This window comes from Pongo pygmaeus, chromosome 8 (assembly GCF_028885625.2).
Source record: "Pongo pygmaeus isolate AG05252 chromosome 8, NHGRI_mPonPyg2-v2.0_pri, whole genome shotgun sequence".
Classification (NCBI taxonomy): Eukaryota; Metazoa; Chordata; class Mammalia; order Primates; family Hominidae; genus Pongo; species Pongo pygmaeus.
In genome coordinates this window covers 69,420,644-69,442,921 of record NC_072381.2, presented here as the reverse complement: position 1 = coordinate 69,442,921, position 22,278 = coordinate 69,420,644, and the positions used below count along the sequence as shown (strand labels likewise).

Below are 22,278 nucleotides of genomic sequence, written 5' to 3'. Positions count from 1 at the left end.
GTCAACATTGAGCCACATATATGATGTTGGTCCCAAAAGAGTATAATACTGTATTTTTACTGCACCTTTTCTGTGTTCAGGAATGTTTAGATATACAAATACTTACCACTGTGTTACAGTTGCTGACAGTATTCAGCACAGTAACATGGTATACAGGGTTTGTAGCCTAAGAGCAATACCTATATACCTACTAGGTGTGTAGTAGGCTATACCTTCTAAGTTTTGTAAATATTATCTATGATGTTCACACAGTGACAGAATCACCTAATGATGCATTTCTCAGAATGTATCCCTGTCATTAAGCAATGTATTCATAGAATGAAATTCTATATAGGAGTTTTTTTTCTTTTTTTAAAATTTACCACTTCCTTATATATAGGAGTTTAAGTATTTCCAGAAATATGATTCAGCTTTGATAAACCTGAAAGCAATGATTATCATAAAAGGCAAGTTTTAGAGGGTTGTATACACCATGATCCTTTATATATAGGAGTCTCTCCTCCACCCCTTTTTCCATGGCTTCACTTTCCATAGTTTCAGTTACCCACGGGCAACCGCAGTCTGAAAATATTAAATGGAAAATTCCAGAAATAAACAAATTTTTTTTTTTTTTTAGACAGAGTCTTGCTCTGTCACAGGCTGGAGTGCAGTGGTACAACATCAGCTCACTGCAACCTCTGCCTCCCAGGTTCAAGCAATTCTCCTGCCTCAGTCTCCCGAGTAGCTGGGATTACAGGTGCCTGCCACCACACCCAGCTAATATTTGTATTTTCAGCAGAGACAGGGTTTTACCATGTTGGCCAGGCTGGTCTCAAACTCCTGACCTCAAGTAATCTGCCTGCATCAGCCTCCCAAAGTGCTGGGATTACAGGTGTGAGCCACTGCGCGCGGTCCAATTAATAAGTTTTAAATTGTATGCTGTTCTGAGTAGTGTGATGAAATTTTGTGCTATCCTGCTCGATCCCACCTGGGATGTGAATCATCCCTTTGTTCCGCATATCCATGCTTTATATGCTACTCGCGCATTAGTCACTTAGTAGCTGTTTCAGTTACCGGACTGACTGTTGTAGTACTGCAGTACTTGTGGTCAAGTAACCCTTATTTTACTTAATACTAACCCCCCATGTACAAGAGTAGTGATGCTGGCATGTTGTTTTAATTGTTCTATTTTTTTCTTAGTTCTTTCTGATAATCTCTTATTGTGCCTAATTTATAAATTAAACTTAAAAAAAATTTTTTTCTTCTTTTTTGAAAATGAAAATGTTTGACTGAACTGGGATGGCTCCTCCCACCCCTCAAAGCCAGAGCTAACAAAGTTGTTCCCTTTAGGGTCCAGATGGAGGGAACCAGGATAGGGACTGGGAAGGGACCAGGAAGCAATGAAGGGAAGGAGTGGAAAGGAATAATCCAAATGGAGAGGAATAAAGCCTCCAAAATCTTCTACCTAAAAGTAAGAGATCTTAGATCCAGGGAAGCTTCCTCCCAGTGTGGTCAGGGAGACAGGTGAGCTTTAGATGTCAGTGTATCAATTTCCTTTTTTATTGAGACGAAGTCTCGCCCTGTCGCCCGGGCTGAAGTGCAGTGGTGCAAACTCGGCTCACTGCAACCTCCGCCGGGTTCAAGCGATTCTTCTGCCTCAGCCTTCCAAGTAACTGGGACTACAGGCACATGCTACCATGCCCAGCTAATTTTTTGCACTTTTTCACTAGAGACAGAGTTTTGCCATGTTGGCCAGGGTGATCTAGAACTCCTGACCTCAAGTAATCTGCCCGACTGGGCCTCCCAAAGTGCTGGGATTTAAGGCATGAGCCACTGCACCTGTCCTATATAATGATTTCTGATCATGTTGGGGGAACCTGGGGTTCTCCACAGATCCCATCCTCATAGGCCAGTCATGTCAACTGAAGAATTCCAAGGTTTATAAATTTGGAAAGGAGAACTTCATTTCTCATAAAGGGTTGCAACCTTCAGGGTGGCCATTCTAACAGGCTGGGAAGCATAGCCTCCGGTCAAAAGCCAGAAATAGGTAGTTCCTCAACTTTATCATAGGTATGTATGTATAGGAAAAAAAATACTATATATAGGGTTCTGTACTATCTGCAGTTGGGTATTCACTGAGGGTCTTAGAACATATCCTCCATGTATAGGGGATATTACTATAAAATATAAATATATGCAAAGTCATACTATATTTGGTTATTTAATACTGTACAGCAAATTACAACAAAGGGGCATAAACTAATCTTTTATTATCTCTCATGTTTCTGTGGATTAGGGATTTAGGAATAGTTTGGCTGAGCAGTGTGTAGTCTTATGAAGGTGCAGCCCCATGTCAGTCAGGGCCTTAATCATCTGGCTTGACTGAGGCCGGAAGATGTGATTCTAAGGTGACTCACTAACATGGTTGACAAGTTTACTTTTGGTCAAGAAGGTACCACTTCTCCATGTGGGCTTCTCCATAGGCTGCAGGATTGTCCTCATGATATGATGACTGGCTTCCCCTAGAGCAAGTATACAAGAGACCAAAGCAGAAGTAAAGCCTATTATGACATAGTCTTGGAAGTTACACATCATCACTTCATCTGTATCGTATTGGTTCTGCAGACCAGCCCTGATTTGATGTGGATGACACTACACAGGGCATGAATATAGACAATCCCTGACTTCTGATGGTTCAACTTATGGTTTTTTGACTTTATGATGGATTTGTTGGGGTATTAAATGCATTTTTTGACTTACAGTGGGTTTATGCAGAGGTAATCTCATCATAAGAGGCATCTATACTATCTTAGTCCATTTCTTTGCTGCTATATCAATTGCAAACTGAGTAATTTATGAAGAAAAGATTGATTTGTCTTACAGTTCTGGGAAGTCCAAGATCGAGGAGTCCATCTAGTGAGGGTCTTCTTGCTGCATTGTAACATGGCAGAAGGCATCACATGGTGAGGAAGTGCGCACAGGAGACAGAGAGGGGAAATTGACTTGAACTCACCTTTTTTGTTTTATCAGGAATCCACTCCCCCAGTAACTAACCCACTCCCATGATAATGGCAAAAATCCAGTTACGGGGCAGAGCCTTCATGACCTAATCACCTCTTAAAGGTCCTGCCTCTCAACACTGTTACAGTGGCAATTAAATTTCAAGGTGAGTTTTGGAGGAGACATTCAAACCATAGCAAATACTTACAGTCAAGGATTATAGAGAGCCTTCTTGAAGGCTGGCTATCACAATACTAAATATTGTGTATTGAGATATATGTTTGTGCATGCGTGTGTGTGTGTCTGCCTGTGCGTGTATGTGTGTATAAATGGATGGAAATGGTAAACACCAACTACCAACTTCAGGATAGTGGCTTCATTTGGAAAAAGATCACCCTGCTTCAGTGTGGAAAATTGAACAGGAGCAAGGCTGGAATTAAGGACTCCAATTACAATGTAGCTGATAGAAGAAAGAGATGGTGGTGGCCCGGACTAAAATGGTGGTAGTGTAGAGAGTATCAGAGGGCTTAGAGCTGTTTAAAAATAGAAAGGGCCGGGGGTTGGTGGCTCACACCTGTAATCCCAGCACTTTGGGAGGCCAAGATGGGTGGATCACGAGATCAGGCATTTGAGACCAGCCTGGCCAATGTAGTGAAACCACATCTCTACTAAAAATACAAAAAATTAGCCGGGCATGGTGGCAGGCACCTGTAATCCCAGCTACTCGGGAGGCTGAGGCAGGAGAATCGCTTGAGCCTGGGAGGTGGAGGTTGCCGTGAGCCGAGATTCCACCACTGCACTCCAGCGTGGATGATAGAGCAAGACTCCAAAAAAAAAAAAAAAAAAAAAAATCGAATGAAAGCACATGATGACTGATAAGATATGAGGAATGTCAGATTCTGGCTCTACGAATAGTCAAGGATGCCAGGTAATTTTTGGCTTGGTCAAAAATAAAATAATGGTGGTGTTATTGGTTGAGATTATGGGTGGTTAGGGAAGATGGATTCACTTTTAGGACTTTTGAGTTTCAGTTACGGCTGTGGAAGACCCAATTTCTAGCAGACAATTGATATCATCAGCATTTACATGAGACTTTGGCAGGACATGAGATTGCCTCGAGAGTGTGTGAATTGAGAAGCACAGAGGCCTAGGACAAAGCACTTAGAAACTTTTAAGGGATGAATAGAGGAAGAATAGCTTATGAGGGGAAATTAGAAGGTCTAGACAGAAAGAAAAGCTAGAAGCATCACAGAAGCCAGTGGGGAAACTTTTTACAAAGGGAGGGAGTCGTTAACGTCATTAGATGCTGCTAAAACAAGCAAGTTAAGAGCTAAAATTTCTACTGAATTTAGCAACCTAATGTCATGTGTGACCTAGAAGAGGATTTCTTAGTCAAATGATGAGATCCAAATTGCACTGGACTGAACTCTGTGACCTTAGCAGTATTATCTTTTTCTTTTTTTCTTTTTTTTTTTTAAGACAGAATTTTGCTCTTGTTGCCCAGGCTGGAGTGCAGTGGCACGATCTCAGCTCACTGCAACCTCCGCCTCCCAGGTTCAAGTAATTCTCCTGCCTCAGGTGCCTGAGTAGCTAGGATTACAGGTGTCTGCCACCACACCCAGCTAATTTTTTGTATTTTTAGTAGAGATGGAGTTTCACCATGTTGGCCAGACTGGTCTCGAACTCCTGACCTCAGGTGATCCACCCGCCTCAGCCTCCCAAAGTGCTAGGATTACAGGCATCAGCCACCGCGCCTGGCCCAGGAATATTATCTAACGTTACTAGACTCTGTTATTCTTAGCTGCAAAAGAAGGATTTTGGTTTATATGATCTCTCTGGCCTTCCAACACTGAAATTCTATGATTATATCTCACACTTATGATGCAGAATATTACAGAAAATGGGGAGGAAATCGACAATGTTAAGATCATAAGCCCCTGAAATCATCCATCATATATAGTTCTACTCCAAGTAGCTTTGCAGAAAAACCCCAGCATGTGCTTCCTTGTGTACCAAGTCCATTTCATCATAAGCCCTCAAGATATATACAGGTGATATATTTTAGTGGAGATTTTGCTCATTATTTTGAACACCAGCCAAACTTCATACTATATATTTTTAGAAGCATTTAAAAAATATTTTACAAAATAATAAGCATTTGTATTTTATGACTATTTTTTCAACTCCTGATGCCTCAAAGGCATTTTTAAAATATGTATTCCTTCTTCAAATGCAATTGTTTGTAGTTCCTGCACTACTCTTCTTAGTCTGCACAATTCCACAGCTTTTTGTTTTTATGCCTAAATCTGTTATCATGTTCTAGCTCTAAGTATTCATGTTGAATGCTCCATAATTTCTAGGCTTTTTTTGAAGCACACTGCTCTGGAACATACTTATATTATTTCTTATTTTATTCACATGGAAATCAAAACAAAAGATAAAAAAATCCAACCAAACAGCCACTTGATGCAATTTATACTTTAAAAGAATATTTTTTATCTAGATAATAGTAGCTGACAACTGTCATTAGCTTATGAATACCCATTGTGACTTCACTACAGCCAGCTGTTTATTGTTTATATTGTGAAACTTGAGGAACCTTGGCAATTGTTATTCCTGAGTTGCAAACTAAGAAATCTAACATTGACATTACAATGTACTGTGTAGGAAAGAAGCAGGCCTTGGGATTTCAAAAGCAGTATAATAAAGGCTTGTCAGCTCTGAATTGCATTATTCCTTGTAGAGTTTCTCAAAAGCTTTCTTATTTCATTCCCTTGAAAAAAGCATCATGCTCTTTAAAGGAAGAAGTTAAATTGGGTATGAAAGACCTTCATATTCTCTGTTGACTTTGTCTCAGTTATTTTAAAACAGTAACCCCTAAGCATTTACCTGTGAAACTGATGTTTTAGTGCATTTGTAACTGCCCAACAGCTTCTCTGTGCCCACTGCCTAGATAGAACCAATTTGTTAAGAGAGGAGAATTGCAATAGAGAAAGAGTTTAATTCACACAGAGCTGTCTGAACAGGAGACTGGAGTTTTATTACTCAAATTAGTCTCCCCAAATTGGAGGCCAGGATTCTTCAAGGATAGTTTGGTGGGCAGGGGGCTAAGGGAATGAGTGCTGCTGATTGGTTGTGGATGCAGTCATAGGGGTGTGGAAAATGGTCCTCATGTGCTGAGTCCTCTTCTGGGTGGGGGCCACAGGAGCCTGAAAGGACATCTCAAAAGGCCAATCTTAGGTTCTACAACAGTGATGTTATCTGCATGAGTGGGTGTGGGGAAGTTGCAAATCTTGTGACCTCTGGAATAATGGCTTGGTAATCCCTTCCACTTAAATCTTAGCAGAATTCAGCCTCCTCCCATCTTCCTAACCTGTTGCTGTTTCGTTAGTTTTGTGAAGGCAGTTTATTTTGGGGGAAGGCATATTATTTAAACTAAAAACTAAATTTCTCCCAAAGCTAGCTAGGCCCAAGCCCAGGAATGACCAAGGGCAGTTTGGAGGTTAAAAGAAATATGGGGTTGGTTAGATTAGGTGTCTTTCACTGTCATAATTTTCTCACTTTTATAATTTTTGCAAAGACAGTTTCAAGGTCCTCCAAATATATTTCAGACTCACAGATTCTATCTCATATTTAAATTCAACTCTCTCTGCTTCTTGATCTGTGGTTACTCTTTTTCACATACAGAAAGGGGATAATTGGATAATTTAATCACTGATCTTAATGACTTCATCATCATTACTGCCTATAGAAAAGATAGAAATATTCTCATGTTAGTGGGTCTGACTTCAGGAAACAGTAGATTAATTGTTAAGGATTCTTTTAGAACAAGAAGGAATATGACAAATTTTAAAAATATCTTTAGGTATTGCAAACTTTAGGTAGTACATGCTATATATTCAATTCAAATTACTATTTTGACCTCTTCTTCCTTAGGAAACAGACTATTCCTCTGGAAGGAAAAAGGCAATAAGGATTTCTGTTTTTGCCTTTTAGTTTTTATGTAAAAATTCAAATCATACATCCATGAAGTGTTAACTGCTATGGGAATTACTGTCCTGCTATAAACAACTAGAACACCAGACAAAATATCTGAAACAACTGTTTTCAGACACTGGACAATAGGCACACAGGACTGTGATGCCTGAGATAAGAGGAACAAATGAGTTGAAACCTGCATTGGTTGAGTTTACAGCCTGAGGCAGCCTCTAAACTGCATCACAGAGAGGGGAAACAGAGCTTGGCCATCTAGTTAAAATGAAGAAACAGAGATCAGAGTTTGTAAATCCCAAGGCAGCTAGACTTTATGAGACAGAGATTTACAGAGGAAGGAGCTATGAAGAGAAAGAAGAATTTCGGAAATCTGCATAGGCATCCTGTGAGGCTTTGGCTGAATTCTAAACCATAAGACCAGGCTAGAACAACTTCCTAGAAAATAACTATTGCCAGTAATATAAAATGAATAATTTTGCTTCCCTCTAGCCACAGTAGAGAGATACACTTGAACACATGAACATTTGGTAGACATTCTCAGAAGAACCATATCTTAGAAGTAGGGACAAATTGGTCCTAGAATAAAGGATTCTCTAGATCTGTCCTAAAAGAATTTTTTGAAGTCTTGAAAGGGCCAAACTAACATGCAAGTAATTTAACTATACAAGATCCAGCACTCAACAATGTAAAATTAAAAATTTCTAACCACCAATCAAAAATTACTAGGCATATGAAGAAGCAAAAAAATAAGTCTTCCAAAAATTCAGTCAATGAACAGACCTGGAAATGTCAGAGATAATGGAATAAACAGCCAAGAATGTTAAAATAGCTATTATAAATATGATCCTTATGCTCATAGAGAAAAGGAAAAATGTAAGTATAATGTGAAAAGAAATGGAAAATATAAAAAGAAATGCAACTTCTAGAGGTGAACAATATGTCTGAAATGAAAACACCATATAGATGGAATTACCAGTAAATTAGACACTGCAGAAGAAAAAAATCCATGATGTTGAAGCATATTGCAATTAAAACTATCCAAAATGAAACTGAGAGGGGGAAAAAAGCCCCTGAAATGTATGAAGAAAGCCTCAGTGACCTGTGAGACAATATCACATGGCCTAACATAAGTTTAATTGGAATCCCAGAAGGGTAGCAGACAGAAAAAAATAAAATAAAGGTCAAAAGTTTTCCAAATTTGAGGAAAGCCAGATCTAAAAAATAACAACTCCCAACCATTCATAAAGAAAGCAAAGCACATCACAGTCAAATTGTTGAAAACCAGTGATAAAAGGAAAATATTGAAAAGGAGGCAGAGGGCTGGGCATGGTGGCTTACACCTGTGAGCCCAGCATTTTGGGAAGCCAAGGCAGGAGGATTGCTTGAGACCAGGCTGGGCAACATAGTGAGAACCTGTCTCTATAAAAATAAAAATTAAAAATTAAAATTAAAAAAATTAGCTGGCCCAGCAATTTGGGAGGCTGAGGCAGATGGATCCCCTGAGGTCAGGAGTTCGAGACCAGCCTGGCCAACGTGGTGAAACCCTATCTCTACTAAAAATACAAAAATTTGCTGAGTGTGGTGGTGTGTACCTGTAATCCCAGCTATTGGGGAGGCTGAGGCAGGAGAATCGCTTGAAGGTGGTGAAGGCTACAGTGAGCCAAGATCACACCACTGCACTCCAGCCTGGGTGACAGAGCGAGACTCTGTCTCAAAAATAAAATAAATTAGCTGGGCATGGTGGCACATACCTGTAGTCCTAGCTACTTTGGAGGCTGAGGCGGGAGTATCCAGTGAGCCCGGTAGTTTGAGACTGAGTGAGCCATGATGGTGCCACTGAACTCCAGCCTGGGCAACGGAATGAGACCCTGTCTTTATTAAAAAGTAAAAGTTTTAAAAAGGCAGACAGAGGAAAAAAGACATAGAGGAACAAAGATAAGAATATACGCAAACTCCTATCATATACTATGCAAAACAAAATTTCTTTAAAAGATAATCAAAAGGTAAACCACACAAAAATAATGTGCAGTTTATAATATATGTAAAAAATGTGTAAGAATAATACCACGAAGAATGCAAAGAAGGGGAAATGGAAGTATTTGTTGTAAGGTCCTCTAAACTATACCTATGGTAAAGATGTATAACATAGAGCAGAATTCAGCAAACTGTGACCTTCGGCAGTGCTCCTCAACCTTTTTGGCACCAGGGACCAGTTTCGTGTAAGACACTTTTCCGATGGTACCAGTCTGTGGCCTGGGGGTTGGCGACCCCCTGACCTACAGGCCAAAGCCAGCCTATTGCTTATTATAAATAAAGTTTGTTGGAACACAGCCGTGCCTATTTGTTTACGTATTGCCTGTGGCTGCTTTTGCACCACAGTAACAGAGTTTATAGTTGTAACAGAGATCTTATGACCCACAGAGTCTAAAATATTTAATACCTCAGCCTTTACAGAAAAAAGTTTAGCAATACTTGCTCTAGAGTAATGCTTAAAAAAATAAAATAAGGGCCAGCCGTGGTGGCTCATGCCTGTAATCCCAGCACTTTGGGAGGCCAAGGCGGGCGGATCATTTGAGGTCAGGAGTTTGAGACCAGCCTGGCCAACATAGTGAAACCCTGTCTCTACTGAAGAAAAATTAGTATGGTTGTGGTGATGGGTACCTGTAGTCCCAGCTACCCAGGAAGTAGAGGCAGGAGAATGGCTTGAACTCAGGAGGTGGAGGTTGCAGTGAGCCAAGATCACACTACTGCACTCCAGCCTGGGCAACAGAGCAAGACCCTATCTCAAAAAATAAATAAATAAATAAATAAAATAAGGTATATTTAATAAGTCAATAGCAGAGATTAGCCTGGGCATTGTGGCTCAATCCTGTAATCCCAGCACTTTGGGATGCTGAGGTGTGAGAATTGCTTGAGTCCAGGAGTTCAAGGTCAGCCTGGGCAACATAGTGAGACCCTGTCTCTACCCCCACCGAAAAAAAAATTATCCAGGCATAGTTACATATGCCTATAGTCCTAGCCACTCAGGAAGCTGAGGTAGGAGGATCACTTGAGCCCAGGAAATCAAGGCTGCAGTGAGCTGTGATCACACCACTGTACTGCAGGCTGGAAGACAGATTAGGACCCTGTCTCTAAAAAATAAAAGTGAAAAAAAAAAGATTAAATTATAATAAATAGTGATTAAATGAAAAAATCCTTTTTAAAGAGATTAAAAGATAGTAAATCTAAAAAATGGCAAGAATAGAGGAAAAGTAGAAGAAAGAACAGTAGGGTCAAATAGAAAATAAGTAGTAAGATGGTAGACTTATACTCAGCCATACTTAAATTACATTAAATGCAAATAATATACATACTTTAATTAAAAGGCAGAGATAGTTAGATTGGATAAAATAGCAAGACCCAACTATAAGCTTTCTACAGGAAACTCACTTTAAATAAAACATGGATAAGGTAAAAGGATAGGGAAAGATATACTATGAAAACATGTCACACAAAGGCTTGTATGCAAATAATCATAAAAGCTTTATTCATAATAGCCAAAACCTGGAAACAACCCAGATGTTCATCAACAGGATAAACAAGTTGTGGTGTGTCTATGCAATGACACCCTTCTCAGCAATACAAATGAATGACTACTAATGAACTAGTTAATTAATGAACTACTAATAACAACATAGGTGAATCTCATAATCATGCCAAGAGAAAGAAGCCAAATATAAAAGGGTCCATAGCGTGATTTTATTTATATAAAAAATCTATAAAAACCTAATATAATCTGTGGTGACAAAAATCAGATCAATGGTTACCCAGGGATTAACTGGGATGGGGATCAGAGAATTTGGGGGAATCATAGAAATGTTCTTTATTTTGATTCTTATGTAAAAACTCATCAGATTTCCATTTTAAGTAAGAATGTATTTTGTTATTTATAAACTATGTCTCAATTAGGGTTATTTCTTGAAAATTCAAATCATGAAAGATTTTAATGTGAAGATTTTGTATGTAATGTAGGCCTTATAAATTACTAGAATAGACAAGGAAATAAGATGTAAATGTCTACAACTACAACTATGGAAAGCCTGATGCATTTTGGATTTCCAAAACATTAATCTTAACACACATTTGCTATAAACTCTTTAATTAGTAGGGATATAAATCCTTAGAAGCATAATAGAATGTAATTTTTGACTCTTATTTTATTTTTAATAATTGTTTTTAGAAGCCAGGCATAGTGGCTCGTGCCTTTAGTCCCAGCACTTTGGGTGGCCAAGGCGGGTCGCTGCTCAAGCTCAGGAGTTCAAGACCAGCCTGGGCAACATGGTGAAACCCTGTCTCTACAAAAAAAAAAAGAAAAAATAGCCTGGCATGGTGGTGCACGCCTGTAGTCCCAGCAACTTGGGAGGCTGAGGCAGGAGAATCGCTTGAGCTTGGGAGCTCGAGTCTGCAGTGAAGTGTAATCATGCCGCTGCACTCCTGGGTAATAGAGCAAGATGTCTCAAAAAAAAAAAAAAAAAGTGTTTAGACATGGGGTCCCACTCGGTTGCTCAGGCTGGAGTGCAGTGGCACAATCATAGCTCACTGTAGATTCAAACTCCTGGGCTCAAGCAGTCCTCCTGCCTCAGCCTCCTGAGTAGCTGGGACTACAGACACATGTTGCCACATCTGGTCAACTTTTGATTCTTCAAAGAAGCTAGTAAGGAAACATTATCATTTATGTATCGTGTAATATGCTAAGTGTTTTAAATTATTTATGTATTTCACTGATTTCTCACAACAGCTCTGTGAGTTAGGGATTAAACCCCCTTTTTTTTTTTTTCAGACAGAGTCTCACTCTGTTGCCAGGCTGGAGTGCAGTGTCGTGATCTTGGCTCACTGCAGCCTCCACCTCCTGGGTTGAAGTTATTCTCCTGCCTCAGCCTCCCGAGTAGCTGGGACTACAAGCGTGCACCACCACACCCAGCTAATTTTTTTATTTTTAGTAGAGACAGGATTTCACCACATTGGCCAAGATGGTCTCAATCTCTTGACCTCATGATCTGCCCACCTTGGCCTCCCAAAGTGCTGGGATTACAGGCATGAGCCACCAGGCCTGGCCAAAGCCCATTTTATATATGAAAAAAGTGAGGCTCAGAGAAGTTATATAATATGCCCAAAATTACAGAGCCAAGATTCAGTCCCATATTTGACTCCAAAGCCTGTTTTCTTTCCTCAGGGCTAACATCATCTTTAAATGCTTAGTTGCTTATGTAAAAATTTTTTATTTTAAAAATGCATTTTTAAAAAAATGTATTTGAAAATTATTCTGAAAGAGGGTTATTTTGATAGTTGTTCTACTGGGACCCTACAAATCAAGAATACTGAGGGAAAAAATAAGGAAATAGGCATTCTATGCTATACTTTTGTAGAAGATCCCTTCAATTTAATAGTTCATAATAAATTTTCCCTTCATAACATTTTGTTATAAAATCTTAAACATCTGAGTTTTGGTTCTGTCTAGCCAAGCTCATGAAGACGTTCAAGAGAACATGAATTGTTTTTGATAGAATGCTAACTTATGACAACTGAAGAATGGCGAGGTTCATAAATTTGGAAAGGAGACCTATAGTTCTCATAAAGGTTACAGGCTGCAGGGCGGCCATTCTGACAGGCTGGGAAGTGTAGCCTGCATTCAGAAGCCAAAAACAGACACTTTGAGGAAGAGGCAAAAAGAACAGGATGCATGCTGAGCAGGGTGGCCAAATATACATACTCAGTATGCTATAGGAGAGGCCATGCATATTTATGAAAGGAGAAACGTGTGTATGCACAATTGAGCTTCATGCCCCTTCATGGGTCCCGTGTACAAAAAATGGCTACGTCAGCATGATCTGAGGGTGGAGTTTTCAGCTCTCTGGCATCAAAAGATGAAGCAGAGGGTGTGAAAACCCTCACTGCTCATTCTCCGTAGACTGGCCAGAACCACTCCACGGTCGGTGGCCTCTTGTCAGGCAAAAAAGAGGGGCAGTGTTGGTCAGTTAATTGGTTGATATCAGTGGTGGAATCTTTTGAAAGGGCTAGTTTGTCTTAAGCCCTTAGGAAAGAATGCCTAATGGTGGCTAGCAAGGAAGGGATATAATGAATTGTGTCTGACCTCCCATCCTGTCATGGCTGAGAACTTAGCTTTAAAGGTTTACCCTGGGTCCCTTTGGCCAAGAGGGAGTCCATTCAGTCAGTTGAGGGGCTTAGGATTTCACTTTTATTTCTCACTTATCAGCTTGGATATAATACTGTACTATATATACATGACTTGACTGTTTTGGAGTAAGAGTCTCACTTATTAGTGTACTTCTTGAAAGCTCTGGATCCCGAGAGGCACATCCTACAGGCTATGAAGTCTGGCCCAGCAATCTCTGACTGCTTAATAAAATCTTGCTAAATGGAACCAGGGCTTGTATTTACCAATATCAAGAACTTCACCTGATATCCTTGGGAAAGCCTCTCCTTGACCCACTCAGAAGACAGTTCCTTGCCTGTTTTTTCATATCTGTAAAATGAGCTATGTGATCCATTTGATCTTTTATAAGCCAGTTCCCAGAATAACCTTCAACTAAAGCTAAAGGGCATGTTCTTAAACCTTCTTTGAAAACATTTTAAATCACACTAATAATAGACCCCCATGCAAGAATAGTAATAATGTGACTTTAACTTACATTGAAATCCAATTATCATATGTTTGTGGGTCTTTTTCATTCAGATGTTACAGTGGTTTATCAAAATGGGTTACCTGTGATATCTGTGAGGCTACCATCCCGGCGTGAACGCTGTCAGTTCACACTCAAGCCTATCTCTGACTCTGTTGGTGTATTTTTACGACAACTGCAAGAAGAGGATCGGGGAATTGACAGAGTTGCTATCTATTCACCAGGTATAGTCACCATCATTATTAATTACCATCTACCCCTCATTTCACCCCACACCATTTCTAGACATATACATACACCACACACATAGCTACAAAAGAACCCTATACTGTTAACTTCAGAAAACTTTTTTCTTTTGCTTAGCACTTACCAGGAGAGAAAGTGATTTCTCTCCCAGTGGTACTCGGAGTATAATTGATTGGTTTTAGCAAATGTGTATGCACAGGGAATCTCATTCAAAAGCAGCTCACATATAATGCCATGAGCAAGGGTGAACAATCAATCACATTTTATATTATTGAGACTTTTTATCATTACTTTAGGTGCAGAATAAATACTTCCAGTAGTTAAACCCTCATCTCTGGAAAGAAAAGTTTGCCAAAATAAAGAAGTATATGATTTGAAAATAATATAAACTAAGGCACTAAAAATTACCATTTTATGTATTTCATTTATTTATTTTTTAATCTTTTTAAGTTTTTTTCCCATTTTTAAGTTTTTTTCCCATTGTGTTTTCCCCATTTTTACTTTAAAATTTTTCACACCTACAGAAAACTTGAAAGGTTAGTACAATAAATGCCCATTTACCCTTCACCTGGATTCACCAGTTAACAATTACGACATTTCTACTCATCTGGCAATATAATTAGTAGACCAGCTGGTGGATGTATAATACTTTGCTAACCCCAGCATCTGTCTCTACTGAATTATTGGCAACTAATCAGTGACTATACTGAAAAGTACCATATGTCAGAAAATTTTTTTTTTTTACTCAACCGGCTTCCATTATAGACAATGTTAAGTCCATACAGCTCTCCCAGTGACCCTAGATTTCCAATGTACACCTATAGAACTATGACCATTAATTATTTCACTTGCTCATATAGTTCACAGGAAAAGCTGTTGTTAAATCTTCACAAACTTGAGTCCTAAAAACAGAGCTTCAACCTAAACTTTGTTTGCATAGGAAATGAGGCAAAAAGTTAACTGAAATTTTAAAAGGAAGAGGTAATTTTTGAAAACGATTTTGAAGATTGAATTTTCCTGATTATTCTTGAATAATTGTGGATGTATGACAAGTTTCATTTGAAATTTTCACAGATGGTGTTCGCGTTGCTGCTTCAACAGGAATAGACCTCCTCCTCCTTGATGACTTTAAGCTGGTCATTAATGACTTAACATATCACGTACGACCACCAAAAAGAGGTAAAATAGTGACCTTGGTAAGGTCACAGAAATGTGGGAAGGGCTTTTGGAAATAACTTTATTTTTTTTCCTTGGGTAACTTTGAGAAACAGACAGTATTCAAAGAACACTGCAAGTTTTACATACAGATAGACACTATTTCAGTTGAAGAGCTCATTGAGTACTTGGCACTTGGCTAGTACATCGACAAAAATCACTTCAATTCTGCCTAGATTCCAGAATGCTTTATTATCTGACATTGTCACTCTGTTTCACGTAAATGAATGTCCTACATAACTGAAGCCCCTTCCCTTCATAAAGGCCAAAAGTCATACTACTTTAATAACATTACAGGGGATATCTTTTTAAAATAAGCTATAGGCTTCTCTGTTCTCTTAAGCATTGTAATAAGTATTGAGCTTTTTTTATGGCTCAAGGTCAGCAATCTGAAAGTCAATTATTGTACAATAATAATAGTTCTTAGGAACTTCTGACATGGTGCATGGTTTTTTTTTGTTGTTGTTTTTTGTTTTTTTGAGACAAGGTCTTACCCTGTCACCCAGGATGGAGTGCAGTGACATAATCACAGCTCACTGCAGCCTCGACCTCAAGTTATCCTCCCGCCTCATCCTCTCAAGCAGCTGGAGTAGCTTGGACTACAGGCATGTGCCACCATGCCTGGATAATTTTTTTTCTTTTTGTAGAGATGAAGTCTTACTATGTTGCCCAGGCTGGTCTTGAACTTCTGGGCTCAAGCACTCCTCCCTCTCTGTCCTCCCAGAGTGTTGCGATTACAGGCATGAACCACTGTTCCCAGCCTGTATATGCTTTTATGGGAAAAGGAAAGGTGCTCTCCTCAGATACAAATTGTAAGAGGGCACCAAAAAACTCAGTAATCAAGATAAAGAATTGTTGTTTTTTTTTGTTTGGGTTTTTTTTTTAAGAGTCTCACTCTGTCGCCCAGGCTGGAGCACAGTGGCATGACACTGGCTTACTGTAGCCTCCACTTCCCAGGTTCAAGCCAGATACGGGTTTCACCATATTGGTCAGGCCGGTCTCAAACTCTTGACCTCAGGTGATCCATCTGCCTTGGCCTCACAAAGTGCTGTGATTACAGGCATGAACCACTATGCCCGGCCGCCAGGCTAAATTTTTTTTTTTTTTTTTTTTTTTTTTTTTTAGTAGAGATGGGGTTTTGCCATGTTGGCCAGAATGGTCTTGAACTCCTGACCTCAAGTTATCCACCTGCCTCAGCCTCCCAAAGTGCTGAGATTATAGCCATGAGTCACCGCACCCAGCAAGATAAATAGTATTTTTATGTACTATTTTAAAAAACCAGAGTTAATGCAAAAAATGCATGATGAACAAAATTTTAAATAAAGACAGAGTCAGTGTTACTAATATTTCTTTTCATCCTGGCCTCTACTATGGCTCTGCACAGTACAATGCTAAGTCTAAAATAGCATTTTAAGTTGTGTCTTTCTTTTTTGAGACTGAGTCTTGCTGTGTTGCCCAGGCTGGAGTGCAGTGGCACAATCTCGGCTCACTGCAAGCTCCGCCTCCTGGATTCACGCCATTCTTCTGCCTCAACCTCCCGAGTAGCTGGGACTACAGGCGCCCGCCACCACGCCCGGCTAATTTTTTGTATTTTTAGTAGAGACGGGGTTTCACCATGTTAGCCAGGATGGTCTCGATCTCCTGACCTTGTGATCCTCCCGCCTTGGCCTCCCAAAGTGCTGGGATTACAGGCGTGAGCCACCGCACCCGGCCAAGTTGTGTCTTTTTTGGTCCTGTTTCTCTGTTTACCCTTGACATTCATTGTAACTCACTGCTGTTGTTAATGCCCCTTCCACCACTCCTTCCACCAGCCCCATAGGACAGCAGTTCCCAACCTTTTTGGCACCAGGGACCAGTTTTGTTAAAGATAATTTTTCCACTGACAGTGGGGGCGGGGGCAGAGGCAGTGGTTTTGGAATGAAACTGTTTCACCTCAGATCCTCAGGCATCAGTTAGATTCTCATAAGAAGCGCACAACCTAGATCCCTCACATGCACAATTTACAATAGGGTTTGTGCTCTATGAGATCTAATGCTGCTGCTGATCTGATAGGAGGTGGAGCTCAGGCAGTAATGCTCACTCACAGTGACCTCCACTGTGCAGTGGAGCTCACTGCACAGGCTCCTGTGCAGCCTGGTTCCTAACAGGCCACTGACCAGTACTGGTTCGTACCCCAGGGGTGGGGGACTGCTGCTGTAGGACATTCCTTCTTTTCAATCCTGCTTTTAAGAATTTGGTTTAGGCCTGGTAAGGTGGCTCACACCTGTAATCCCAGCACTTTAGGAAGCCGAGGCAGGAGGATTGCTTAAGACCAGGAATTTGGGACCAGCCTGGCAACACAGTGGCAACCAGCCTGGGCAACACATCTTTTAAAAAAAAAGAAAAAGATAAAGAAAGAATTGGGTCTAACATAGAAAAGTTCTGAGTGAAACCCTGTTATTGAATTCCTCTATAATCTGGTCCACATCTACCTTTTAAAATGTTTTCTTTCCCTCCTGCATGTTGCCTACTTTTTCTCCACTGTGTATTCCTTCATGGTTTCCTGAACTATGCGCCGTTCTTTTCCATCTCACTGTTTGCTCATTTTCCTCTGCCTAAGATGCCTTTCTTCCTAACCCCTGTTTTCTCAAGTCAAAATTGTCAATATTGACTCTTCCAGTAAGCCTTTAATGATCATACTCTTTCCGTCTCTGACCCCTGACCAACCAAAAATGATTAATCTCTTCTCTGAATTTTGCTTCGTCCTTTTCTTTGATGCTGTGAGGGAAGGCACTGTGATTTTGTATTCCCCATTGATTCCTTCTATATTGAGTGAATTAAATGTGTTCGCTGGGTAGCATTTTGATTGTGCAGAGGCCATATTCACTTTCTTTAAGCTAAATGAGAGGGAGCTAGCTGGGAGAAAGTATAGAAAAGTATCCTTAAATAGTAAGAACGGAAAGATATTCTTTAAATACAGTTGACTGTTGAACAAAGCAGGTTTGAAAAAACTTGCAGACAAACCACATAACCTAGAAATATCCAAAAAATTAAGAAAAGTTAAGTATGTCATGAATGCATGAAATATATGTAGATACAAGTCTCTTATGTTATGTTATGTTATGTTATATGTTATGTTATGTTATATATGTTATGTTACGTTATGTTATGTTATGTTATGTTATGTTATTTTTGAGACGGAGTCTCTCTCTGTCCCCCAGGCTGGAGTGCAGTGGTTCAATCTCAGCTCACTGCAACCTCTGCCTCCCGGGTTCAAATTATTCTCCTCCTTCAGCCTCCCTGTAACTGAGATTACAGGCACGTGCCACCATGCCTGGCTAATTTTTGTATTTTTGGTAGAGATGGGGTTTCACCATGTTGGCCAGGCAGGTCTTGAACTCCTGACCTTAGGTGATCCACCCACCTCGGCCTCCCAAAGTGCTGGGATTACAGGCATGAACCACCATGCCCTTCCTATTTTCTATCGTTTACTACCATAAAATATATACATATCTATTATAAAAAGTTAAAAATTATCAAAACTTATGTACACACAGACCATGCATGATGCCATTTGCAGTTGAGAGAAGTGTAAACAAATGTAAAGATGCAGTATTAAATAATATCTGCATAAAATTGACTCTAGTACATAGTGTGTACTACTCTAGTCATAGCCGCCTCTTGTTGCTATTGCAGTAAACTCAAGTGTTTTTAATATCATATACCACACAGTTTTAAAATGCTGTGTGGTGCTAATTATCTCCTCATGGGTAGTTCTTCTTTCCAGTAAATTGTCTATTGCAATAAAAATTGATCTCTTGCAGTTCTCGAAATTTTTTTGTGTTTAGTCCACCTTGAATAACACCATGGGACCCATACAAAGTGCTACCAGTGATGCTGGAAGTGCTCCCAAGAAGCAGAGAAAAGTGATATGACATGGCAAGAAAAAGTTGGATTGCTTGATATGTACCATAGACTGAGGTCTGCAGCTACGGTTGCCCATCATTTTAGACAGATGATTTATCTTGTAAACAGACAATGTAAACTTACAATGTAGATAAATACAGTACAGCACTATAAATTTATTTTCCTTTCTTTATCATTTTAATGTTTTATTTTCTCTAGCTTACTTTACTGTAAGAATACAGTATATAATACATATACAAAACATTCGTTAATTATGTTATTGGTAAGGCTTCTAGTCCAGGTAGGCTATTAGTAGTTAAGTTTTTGAGGTTTCAAAAGTTGTAGGGGGGTGGTGCCCCAACCCCCCCACCACATTGTTCAAGGGTCAACTGTAGTAAGACATTATCAAATCAGATTTTTTGAAGTTGGAATAATTAAACATGTAGATCAGGGACAGTTAGCCATTTATCAGCTATGCTAATGTGTTTTTCTTCTTTATTCCCTGATTCTCAGTCTAGACGTTCTCTTTAAAGTAACAGAAGTACAGGTCCTATTTTACAGAGGTGTGTTTTTGTGTAAATTACTTAGAGAGTTCATCTGTTTAGATTTTCTATTGGTAACATTCTGAAAGTTCACTAATATATTCCTATATAAAGTATAATCATCAGGAAAGTTAAGATGTGAGTTTCCATGTATTATGTTGTCAAAAACTAAAGGTATTTTAATCAATTAATAAATACCAACCATTTCTGTAATAACTGTATTTTTTAAACAGAAATGAATGTTTAGTTTTTTAAATAAAGCTTTTCTCAAATTAAATAAGAAAAGGTAGAAATTGAAAAAACAGGGGATTGTATTTGATTCCCTGGTGATTTGGCAGCCTAAAACAACCCGTTGCTTTATCTGTATCCAGAAAGTCTGGAACATCTACCTTGCTTCTCTAGAAGTAAATTAGGGTATAAAGCTTGCAAGGGTCAAAAATCTGTAATTCATGGAAATAATCATAAATTGAAGTGTGAACTTTAGTAACTCAATAGCAGCATTGGTGTAGAATTTCAAAAGACCTTTTTAATGTTTAGATGCACACATCATAGCTGTCTTAGTTCTGCTATTTGCTAGTGAGAGATTATGCCATCAGATACCATCTCTCACAGAACCTCAATATGATTTTAAATCCATAAACACTTTGTTTTCCTTGAATTTCAATTTAATTATTTTTTTGAGACAGGGTCTCACTCTGTCACCCAGGCTGGAGTGCAGTGGTGGGATCACAGCTCATTGGAGCCTTGACCTCCTAGGCTCAAGCAGATCCTCCCACCTCAGCATCCCAAGTAGCTAGGACTATAGGCACATGCCACACGCCTGGCAAATTTTTTATTTTTTGTAGAGATGAGGTTTCCCTACGTTGCCCAGGCTGTGTGTGTGTTTTTTTTTTTGTTTTTTTTTTTTTTTTTTGAGATGGAGTCTCGCTCTGTTGCCCAAGCTGGAGTGCAGTGGTGCAATGTTGGCTCACTGCAAGCTCTGCCTCCTGGGTTCATGCCATTCTCCTGTCTCAGCCTCCCGAGTAGCTGGGACTACAGGCGCCTGCCACCATGCCCGGCTAATTTTTTTGTATTTTTAGTAGAGACGGGGTTTCACCGTGTTAGCCAGAATGGTCTCGATCTCCTGACCTCGTGATCCGCCCTCCTTGGCCTCCCAAAGTGCTGGGATTACAGGTGTGAGTCACCACGTCCGGCTTCCCCTGGTTTTTAAACATAGTAAAGAAAATCTTTTTTTCTTCTTTTGATAAAATGCAAAATAGGCTCAAATTTTGTTTCTACCTTGTGTCTTTCTGTCCCTGGTTGAGGAAGGTATTGCTGGCGTCCAAGGTACCACCACTCTTTTTCAGCTGACTGCAGTAAGAGAGTGGTTTGAAATTCTGTATTTAAGAGGGATGCCATTCATTAAATAAGCATGTTCCATTCCTCTGCCCTGTGTTGCAACGCTTTAGCGAAAGGGCTAAATGGAGGAAAGAAATAGAAGGCACTAGCTTCAGGATGTTTAAGAGGAATAATACTAGGTTTTTTTGTGTGTTTTTTTGTTTGTTTTTTGTTTTTGTTTTGAGGCTGGAGTACAGTGGCACAATCTCGGCTTACTGCAACCTCCGCCTCTGGGTTCAAGCGAGTCTCCAGCCTCAGCCTCCCCAGTCTGGGATTACAGGCATGCGCCACCATGCCTGGCTAATTTTTGTATTTTTAGTAGAGATAGGGTTTCATCATGTTGGCCGGGCTGGTCTCGAACTCCTGACCTCGTGATTCGTCCACCTTTCCCTCCCAAAGTGCTGGGATTACAGGCCGCGCCTGGCCAGTACTAGGGTTTTATATATACATGGGGAAGATGGAACAAATTTGCTTTATCTAATAAAATAGTTCATGAAAGGGGACTGAGCTTGCAGGAGAGATTTAATATGGGTATAGTGGAAGCACTGTAATGTAGCTCCAGGCCTAGAAATCAGGAGACCTGGACTCTACCCCTTACTGTGACGTTCTGAACAAGTTACTTCAGCCTCCTAGAGTGCAGTTTCTTCTTCTGGTAACTTTGGACAGTTTAAAGCTATATGCAAATGTGAGTAGCAGCTTTGGTACAAAGAAGACACTGTTGACATAGATGACTTTTGGAACTCAAAGTGCTCTTGCTTTTATGTTCCCATTAATTCAGCACACATTTACTGAGGCGTACAAGATACCCAGCTAGGTGTTGTATCCCATTTTACTATATCAGCTCTTCTCTAATCCAATTTGCTACCTCATCTGAATTTTTTCATTGATTAAACTTCTATAATAACTGTACTAAAGGACATCCTTAAAGAATGTTTGAAATATATGGTTAATTCTGACTGTGGCTTGTTTTGTTTAGAAGAGTGCTACCCCTATGCAGTACTTAACATTTAAAGTTAATAATCTAAAAAAAATTGTGCTTAAAAAAAATTGACAGCTTTAATCAGCAGAGTTTTTATTTGATTCTGAAAACATAATTTTTAGATTTCTAGAAATACATTCTACTCACAATAGAGGATATTGAATGAAAGAATTTAATCTTTCACCCTTTCAGTCGTTCTCATAACTTCATACCCTTTAGACCATGATACTGAGGCCCATACAGCTATTCTCTGTCTTTCATCAACAGGAATGAATAAAAGTTGGTATACTAGGGAGAAGAAGAATGAGGGTTAAGATTATTAGAATGGGCCGGGTGCAGTGGCTCACGCCTGTAATCCCAGAATTTTAGGAGGTCGAGGCAG

At 39.6% G+C, this 22,278-nt stretch overlaps 1 protein-coding gene across 2 annotated transcripts in view; it reads left to right on the top strand.

Annotated features, from left to right (window-relative positions):
- The window catches only part of MCU (mitochondrial calcium uniporter), a 203,187-nt gene that overhangs the window by 159,151 nt on the left and 21,758 nt on the right, over positions 1-22,278 (top strand). For both annotated transcript variants that reach the window (XM_054435583.2, XM_063670500.1), the window contains exons 3-4: positions 13,706-13,876; positions 14,973-15,077. In XM_054435583.2, coding sequence (XP_054291558.1) covers positions 13,706-13,876; positions 14,973-15,077 — 276 coding nt within the window. The remainder of the gene's footprint in view (positions 1-13,705; positions 13,877-14,972; positions 15,078-22,278) is intronic.